General features: G+C 39.2%; 1 protein-coding gene across 1 annotated transcript; it reads left to right on the top strand.

Moving 5' to 3' along the window:
- The first annotated feature begins 6,513 nt into the window (after positions 1-6,513).
- LOC104214755 (uncharacterized) lies at positions 6,514-7,107 on the top strand. The gene is made up of 2 exons (XM_070149933.1): positions 6,514-6,666; positions 6,724-7,107. Exons 1-2 carry the CDS (start codon positions 6,514-6,516, stop codon positions 7,105-7,107), a joined length of 537 nt encoding a protein of 178 aa, XP_070006034.1.
- Positions 7,108-9,903: the final 2,796 nt, after the last annotated feature.

Below are 9,903 nucleotides of genomic sequence, written 5' to 3'. Positions count from 1 at the left end.
TTAGTGCTTACATTACATAATCTAAAGGTAATTTTGTTATTCCTTTAAAAAAAAATTAAATCAAACAGTACTACGTAAGATTAAGAGTGAGAGTGAAGATAACATAATAACACTACTAGAAATTCGCTAAAAATCGACCAAAAACCGACCAAAGTTGATTGATTATGGCCAATTACTGACCAAAACGCGGCCAAATACGCTTGGACGGTATTTTCGTGGTTGTTTTAATATACCGACCAACATTGGTCGATATATTAAATTCAAAAAAAAAAATATTGCAAAAAATTCGAGCAAAGTTGGTCGGTATTTTAATTATGTAATCAAAAGATTCACTATCTGGGAATCGAACCGGGGTGTGTACTGTGGCAGGATACTATTCTCCTACTAGACTATTGGTGCATTTTGTTTTAAGATTGTCTTAGTTTATTAATTTATACTCTTTAATTATATTTTCGCACGAAAATAACCGACCAAAGTTGGTCAGTTTTTTAAAATGACCGGCCGAATTAACCGACCAATTTTGGTCGTTTTTTAATATTAATTTTATTTATTTTAATTGAAAAACCAACCAAAGTTGGTCGGTTTCTTGAAAAATAAATTTTGCGGGACTCAAAAATAGTTCCCCGTATTTTTGCGCCAAAGAAAACCTATCAAGGTTGGTTGGTTTCGTAAAAAAAAATTAAAAAATAAAACATTTTGAAAAACGATCAACTTTAGTCGATTTTTTAGCCGGTTTTTTGTGGATTTTTCTTGGTCGGTTTTTGGCGAATTTCTAGTAGTGTAAACATTTTCGTCTCTTTCGGATTCATCTCATTCGAATTTTGTTATTTCCATCTGTTTTGTCATTTGTAAGCACAAATGAACAATTGTAAATCTGTAACCTGTTATAGTCTTATGGAACTTTCAAATTGACAGGTTACATCATATCTTTACCTGCTCCTCTTTAGATTATTACTTTATATATATATATAGTAGTAGTATTTTGGATAGAAAAAATTAAATATCATTACTGATTATAAATAGGAAGGAATCAGAAACCAGGAACGTAAACATATAATATATAGAGCCATGATATGTCTAACTGGTTTTTGTCCCTTTTAATGGTCTGAAGACGAGATTCTTGAATTTTAGCCATGATACAAGACAGGTCGATCAAACCATATATAATATAAAAAACTAATTCTAATAAGATAAGCATTAAAATGAGTTGGAAAGGAGTGGAACGAAAGCAGACAAGTGAAGACCAAAAGAGACAGGCTTATGACTAAACACTACCCGGAACGAAGCCCAATCGATTCGAATCGGTCAGTCGAACAAACAAAGACTATAGTTCGCGATCAAGTCGTTCGCTTCTATAGCGGTTCGGAATTCCATTTTGATCTGTAAAGTTCTTCAATTGATCCATCAAGGATAGAAGGGAGCAGGGGTATAAGTAGGGGCTTCTTGAATGGGATGGCTTTTCTGGATGTCCCATAAATAAGGCCTCCAACTCTATGTTATAGCCTTCATGCCCTCGATCCGACGGTCCTCATTCTCCCACTTGGCAAGCTGCTACTGTGAACAACAAAGTAAAGGATGCTTCCAGAAACCGTCGAGGTTCTTCCTAGGAAGATTCCTTCTTTCTGTCCTATTGAGAGGATGATCCCTGGCCATCGCCTGTGGTGTTAGATCAGAAAGGTGACCACATCTAGTTCCGAGGTTGGCCTAACCTAACTTGATGACACGCTTATAGAGTTTTCCGACCTGAAATGCTGCGTAAAGCGTCTTTCTTGCTCGGTGATCAGTCAATGAAGTCATTCTGGATCCCTGACTCGTCTCATTCTGAGCCTTTGGCCTGTTTGACATTGGGTCAAATCTGTCGTCTGGGCATCGTCCCTTCTCTTGATCTACTTCGGTTACAACTCGTTCACACCTATTCAACTCAGATTGTTTGGCTATAAATTCATAGGCTTTACCTCACTTTTTCACCATGGCTCCCCTCTCTCTTCTGCATTTCTGCATTGTTTTTCCATAGCAAAACGTAAGCATCAGAGTGGTTTACTGCCATTTGTTGAGTTCGACGAAATTCTATAATTTCCATTGCCGGTACTATATAATAGTTGTTTCATTCTATTCTGGGAGGAATTAATCCAATAATCTTGGGCAATAGTGAGGGGATTAAATTCCTTAAGGAAACATAGTGTTGGACTCGAAACTTTTATTCTTTTGATTCTGTTTCTGGTTTCGTTTTATTTTGAAGAAATTATTTTTCGAACACAGTTTAATAACAACCGACACATAACTATGTTATACCTTCATAATTATTTCTTAATTAAACGCAAATCTTTACATTTCTAAAATTAGCTAAGTCAATGACGGTAGATTTAACTGGTTAGCAAAATTCATGGAACTCAAATTGAAGTGAAGAGGTTGATCAAATTGCTAGTTCTCTCTTCTCAGAATCTTTGTAGGTAGACCTTTTCTAGTGATACTGCACTGGTGTTATTGTTGTCGGTAACTAGTGGTTGCAAAATTGATTAAAAATAGTTATTTTATCCATATTATCCACCGAAAAATTGATTTAATAATGAACGTCTTAAAAACGCGTTAAATATGGATAAAATTCATATTATCCACTTAAAATATGGATAATCAATGGGTTTAATTTTTATATTTGCAGTGACTCAAATTTGGGAGACTAGAAATTCTCCCGAAAGCGATTATATTCAAGAAGCCCGATGGTAGGCTATAATTGTGTATTTTAGCCATTAAGTACACTCTAATTCGCTGCACTTTACTAGTGTTTGATCTATAAATGGTATTATTTTACACTGAGTGTGTGTTTATGCCTTGTAGGAGGGATTCCGAGTTACAATGAGATTTTGGGGCTAATTCGAGCTAGTTTAGAGCTTTAATGTTTGAGGAAAAGCCCAAGGCTTAAGTTGGGATAGTGTTCGGAATCAACGGACAATAGTGCACTCAACGGGAGAAACAAGAGTTGAGCAGGAGGCTCACCCAGGTGCGCGACCGCGCACGAGACCCCTCAAGTGCGCACCTGAGTGTGCATGTAAAGCAGAATCTGCCAGATGTGCGCGGTCCTATGTGCGATCACACCTCCAGGTGCGCGGCCATGCATGTCCTGTTCTGGAAACTTTTCCCAAGCTTATTTTCGTAATTTTGGAGGCGACTTCTTTTGACCTATATGAAGCCTAGCTCGTCTAAAAATAGGGTATCTTGGATTTTTGAGCAACTTTTGGAGAGAAGAAGGCAAGGAAACAACGGAGACGGGAAACACTTTATCTAATTCATACAAAACAGAAGTTTGTTGGATTTTTGAGAATTGTAATGTCTTTCTTGTTCTTCTAATACTTTTGTGATAGATTAATTTCTCCAATATGGAGTAATCGTTTTTAGGGTTATTGATGGATGTTGTGAATTGACTATTGTTTTGGGTTTTACTCTACGTTAATTGCCTGAATGCATTAAATGAGTGATAAATTGAATTGCAAGGCTAATTGTGTTTTTACTTTAATCGAAAGAGAAGTGTTGCTGCAATTTACATTGTGCCATATTGTTTGGGGGTGATTTTACACCTCTCATAGGTAATCAAATTAGCTTAGAGAGTTATCAATTAGCCCAGTTTAAAAAAATATCCGAGAAGCGTTCTTCAAAAGATCATTCATTCACTGTATTTGTGCATATGTTCATAGGACCTGTTATTAGGTTGAGTAAGGGAACTCTCATTCATTCGAAAGAAGAATTTGAACCCATAAAGTAGCCTAATCATCTGTTGAAGGAGTCAATAGAAGTTAAGAGTGAACTTAACATAACGTTACCCAGAATAATAGTTGATCACATATCCTGTCATAACCCTTACTTCTCACTTTGATATTCAATCGTTGTTATACAGTCATTAAATTGTCATTAGTTTCTTACGATCAATAATTTTAGTTTTATTAGTAGTTGATAATAACATAAATCAAAGGTTTATTATCCTGGATAGTACTGAGCTGAAGATTTATTAGAACATTATTTAAACCAATCCCTGTGGAGACGATTTAATACTATATTATCTTTGACTAGCGAGCCTATGTTTTATACACTGGTTTTGCGCTTGTCCAATTTTGGCGTTGTTGCAGGGTATTGGCGATTAATAGTGTTTGAATTAATTTTCAGTGCTACTTCAGGAACAACTTTATTTTATTTTACCTTTTTACGCTCTTCTCATTTGTGTGCAGGCAACAAGTTAAGTTCAACGGTATATGACTCGATCCTATTCAAAGGACTTAGTGTCATACGACCTAGAATTAGACAAGCACCTAAGGCAGTTGAGAAGAGAGAAAGAATCGAGTAGATTGCTGTTGGATCAGCCTTCAACTCAAAATACAATGGTGAACAACGAAGAGGTTGTGGACCTAGTTGCGAGAGAGGCGGCTTACCAACACGAAGCACGGTTAGCAGCTGAAGTGGCCCGCAGAATTGCGGATGAAATGCTCGACGATGAGCGAAGGTTAAATCCTAACCGAAACATGATCGAAGATGAATTTGAAAATGCAGCTCCTAGGCCTGGGAGGTCTCTAGGAGATTATGCCAGACCAGTATACAACCAACAACAATATAGTGTGATCCCCCTACCCATTGATACCAATAATTTTGAACTCAAATAGGTAGTCATCCAGACCATTCAGAACAATTGCATATTAAGGGGAAAATCCAATGAAGATACCAACAATCATATGATGGACTTCGACAAAATTGTGAACATATTTCGATACAATGGAGCATCACATGATTCCATCTACCTCAGAGCATTCCCGTTCTCACTCAAGGATGATGAAAAGCAGTAGCTGAGAAGTCTACCCACAGGTTCAATCCGTACTTGGGAGGAGATGACTACCAAGTTGTTAGAAAAATATTTCTCTGCCGCTAAGACTAGACGAATGAGGAAAGAGGTTCACAATTTCAGTCAAGGTGAAGGGGAGACAGTGTTCGAGGCATGGGAAAGATTTAAGGAGTTAGGGATGATAAGCGGTGTGAGGCGGTGCGGGGCGGGTTGTGTCTTAACCCGCAAAATTTCAATCCGCACCGCATAGCATTTCCACCCGCATCAACCCGCCCTACACTCACACTCGCGTCCACACGCCCGTCCCACCCCGCTTAGATTCCTTTTTTTTGCTGGAATTCTGTATGTCTAACCTAGTTGGGTTTACTTAATAATTGCAGCTGTTATGGCTGAAAAAGCTTGCTTAATCCATAGTGAGCAACTACCGTCACACATTATAAACGAAATAATTTTTTTATTTCATGGGTGGTGTCGAAGTCAAAAGAAAATGTTTATTACAAATTTAATATTGTGTATTATAATTAAATCACAAGAAGAAGGATAGTTGTTGAGTTTTTATACTAGACATTTCTGTTTGTCCAATATACTGTAATTATTTTGAGAACGAGAAAAGCAATTCGAAAAGATAAAGAAGGAAAAAACTATAATATACGGGTAGTTTGTTGCTTTCTTTTGCTGTCTCATATTATGAAGAAGCTTACTCCATATCTTTATCGTTTGTGCTTGCTTTATGTCAATTGTAGTGATTATATGTGTCCGGGAGAATACATTAACAGTTAATAAATCGATGATTGAGAGTGAAGACCCGCAACCGCCCCGCAACCCGCAAGAATATTTTTTTTAAAAATTAAACCGCCCCGCCCCGCATAGGTTCAAACCCGTACCGCCTCGCACCCGCACCGACCCATTGTCATCCCTATAAGGAGCTATTGAGGAGGTTGCATCATAACAGAATGGAGCAATGGATGCAACTCTAGGAGGAGATTGCTGAATAGTGTAGTTGCAGGTCCTTTGATGAAGAAAACTCCTGAAGAGATTGTCACTCTTCTGAATGAACTATCTAAAGACGCAGAACAATTGTCCACTGACCAAGGGGACCAAAGAAGGTCAGCGGGGGTGTACCAAGTAGAATCGTCGGTAGCAATACAGGCCCAAATTGCAGCTACGGCTCAGGACATTAGGCAACTAACGCTAGCTCAGGTGCAAAATCAACCACAGGTGGGATGTGACATATGTGGATTGGGATACCCGACACATGAATGTGAAGCTACAGCTGAGAAAGTCAACATTGTGGGGAACTTCAACAGAGGCAACTACCATGGAGGTGGTAATTTCAATTATATGGGACAAAGACATCCACGGTTCTCATGGATTTCTTCAACTGGTAGTTTGAACTCATGGCAACAACAAAATCTCAGAGCACCAGTGCAAGGACCTCCTAGTTTTCAAACTCAACAGAGACAACCATACCAACCCCCACATCCCAACAACTCAAGTTTAGAAGATCTAATGAAGGCATTTATAAATAAATTCAATGAGAAACTTGAGACTCAAGGGACCGCTATCAGGAAGTAAGGCACAGCCATCCGGAATCTAGAAAGACAAATGGGGCAGCTTGCAACATTGTTGTTAAAAGGGACGCTGGGGACTTTTCCGGCAGACACTAAAAAGAATCCATAAGAGCCAATCAAATGTCTCTTAGGAGTGGGAAAACATTAGCAGAGACCAAGGCTAAACCAAGGGATGAAAAGGAAATCAGCTCAACTAAGATAGCTGAAGAACAGAAAATTGGAGAATCTATACCTAAGGAGAATGTTAGCAACAAAGAGGTTGATAAGAAGAAGGTGAGCAGTGTAGTTGAGGAAAGCAAGCACATGCCATGATTATCTTTTCCTCAAAAGATGAAGCGGGAGAAATTGGACAAATGTTTTGAGAAATTCTTGGAGACGCTGAAACAGTTGTATGTGAACATCCCTTTCATGGAGGTGCTCACACAGATGCCTGCCTATGCAAAATTTCTGAAGGAAATCCTTTCAAGCAAAAGGAAGCTCGAGGAAATGAAAGTGGTCAAACTCAATGCCCACTGCAGTGCCATTCTACAAAATAAAATTCCTAAGAAGTGTGGGGATCCTGGCAGTTTCACTATACCCTACTCGTTGGGTAGCAAAAATTTGTGCGATTCAGGTGCATCCATTAACTTGATGCCATTATCAGTGTTCAAGAAATTGGAAGGAGAGCTAGGAGTGATCAAATCTGTCCCAGTATTCTTGCAACTGAAAGATTAAACCACGATCATATCGGAGGGCATAATTGAGGATATTCTGATAAGGGTAGACAAATTTGTTTTCCCAATAGACTTCATCATAGTAGATATGGAAATAAATAAGGAGGTACCTCTAACTCTGGGGAGATCATTCCTTTGCACTGGCCGGGCTATTCTTGATATATATATATGAGGGGCAACTCATGTTATGAGTGGAAAACAAAAAGTGGTGTTTCAAATAAAGAGAATGATGAAATATCCATGTGATGAGGCATTTGCCTATGCTTGTCTCAAAGTAGATGTGGTGGAGAGTTATCTAAACAACACAAGCTGGATAAGCTGGTAGGTGACTCACTAGAGAGATGCATTAGTCAATCAAGCACAACAGAGGATGAAGATCCTGAAATCAAGATGGAAGTATTGAAAGTACTCCCGACACATTTGAAATAAACTTTTTTGGAGACTAACAATTTCCAGTGATTGTTGCTGCTGATTTGACAAGTGAATAGGAACACATGTTTGTGGAGTTATTGCGGAAGCATAAAAAGGTAATTGGTTGGAGTATAGCCATTATTCAGGGGATCAGCCCCGCAATCTGCATGCATAAGATCCTGTTAGAAGATAGGAGTAAACTAGTGGTGCAGCCCCAGCATAAATTGAAAAAAACAATTAAGGAGGTAGTGCAAAAAGAGATACTCAAATTGTTGGATGGAAGTATAATATTTTCCATATCTGACAGTCAATGGATTAGACCCATACAGGTTGTGCCATAAAAAGGGGGCATGACGGTGGTAAAAAACGATGACAACGAGCTAATTTCTACCAAAACAATTACTGGGTGAAGTATGTGCATAGATTACCGGAGATTAAATGATGCAACAAGGAAGGATCACTTCCATCTTCCTTTTATTGATCAGATGTTGGAGAAGGTGGCGGGGCGTGGATGTTACTGCTTCTTAGATGAATATTCAGGGTACAATCAAATATCCATTGCACCCGAGGATGTTGAGAAAACTACCTTTACATGCCCGTCCGGAATCTTTGCATACCAGAGAATGCCTTTTGGACTATGCAATGCACCAACTACTTTCCAGAGATGCATGATATCAATATTTTCAGATTTGAATGGGAAGTGTCTGGAGGTGTTCATGGATGACTTTACTCTATTTGGAGATGACTTTGAAAATTACTTGAGGAACCTCGAACTTGTTCTGAAACGATATGAGGACACTCACCTAGTACTCAACTGGGAAAAGTGTCACTTCAAGGTTAAGAAGGGAAGGGTCATAAAGTCACAGCTGAAGGTATTGAGGTTGACAGAACTAAAGTAGATGTGATATCCAAGCTCCCACCACCGAGTTCAGTGAAGAGCATCAGAAGTTTTTCAGGCTATGTTAGTTTCTATAAAACGGTTCATTAAGAATTTTTCCAGCATTACCAAGCCCTTAACTGCTTACTTGCCAAGGATGTGAAATTTGTATTTGATGTGGAGTGTCACAGAGCAATCGAACTGATCAAGGAAAATCTAGTGAGTGCCCCTATAACGGTGACTCCTAACTGGAGTGAGCCCTTTGAGATAATGTACGACGCCAATTATGTGGCAGTAGAAGCAGTGATGGGGCAGAGGAGAGATAAACTATTCCAACCCATTTACTATGTAAGCCGGATCTTGAATAACGCCCAGGTGAACTATGCTACCACGGAGAAGGAGTTCTTTGTAGTAGTCTTTGCTTTTGACAAGTTCAGATCATATTTGGTGGGAAGCAAGTTAATAATGCATGTTGATCACTCAGCACTGAAATATTTGCTGAGTAAGAGTGAGTCCGAACCTCGTCTCAAATGGTGGGTCTTGTTGCTGCAAGAATTTGATCTAGAAATCAAGGACAGGAAATGCACAAAAATTAAGTGGCTGACCACATGTCGTGATTGGAGAAACCACCTGTTGAAGCGGTGGACATTCGGAAGAGTTCCTAGATGAGTAGATTTTTTCTGTTGCAGCAATCTCCAATAGACCACCATAGTTTGCCGACATAGCCAACTTCTTGGCTAGTGGGTGTCTTCCACACGACTTGACCTCCGATCAGAAAAAGAAGCTGCAAAGTGAGGTAAAATGTTATTTTTGGAATGACCCTTTCGTGGTTAAGTTCTGCACAGATGTTGTGATTCGAAGATGTGTTCCTGATGGAGAGATGACAAGCATTTTGTCTCACTACCATGATGGAGCAGCTGAAGGAAACTATGGTGGAAATTGCACGGCAGCAAAGGTCATGGAAGCCAGTTTCTTTTGACCTACTTTGTACAAAGACGCACGAGCATATGTAGTTGCATGTGACAAGTGTCAAAGGGCAGGTAATATTAGTAAGAGGGACGAAATGCCTCTCAACTCCATTCTGGTATGTGAAATTTTGACGTTTGGGGCATCGACTTCATAGGTATGTTCCCACCATCACATTCTTATGAGTGTGTCCTAATAGCCATTGACTACATCTCTAAGTGGGTCGAAGCAATCTCTACTAGGACCAATGATGCTCGGGTGGTGTGTGAGTTCTCGCGGAAGAACATCGTTACCCGCTTTGGGACGCCTCGAGTGATTATCAGTGACAATGGGTCACACTTTGTGAACAAGTTATTTGCTGCACTACTATCCAAGTATGAAGTCACACACAAAACAAGAACCACATACCATGCCCAAACTAGTGGGAAAGTTAAAGTGGATAATCGTGAACTTAAACGAATTCTTGAAAAGACGGTTAGTTCTTCTCATAAGGATTGGTCTGTAAAGTTGGAGGAAGCTCTATGGGCGTACAGAACTATGTTC

The sequence above is a fragment of the Nicotiana sylvestris genome, chromosome 6 (genome assembly GCF_000393655.2).
Source record: "Nicotiana sylvestris chromosome 6, ASM39365v2, whole genome shotgun sequence".
Taxonomy (NCBI): Eukaryota; Viridiplantae; Streptophyta; class Magnoliopsida; order Solanales; family Solanaceae; genus Nicotiana; species Nicotiana sylvestris.
This window is presented reverse-complemented; position numbering and strand designations above follow the sequence as displayed.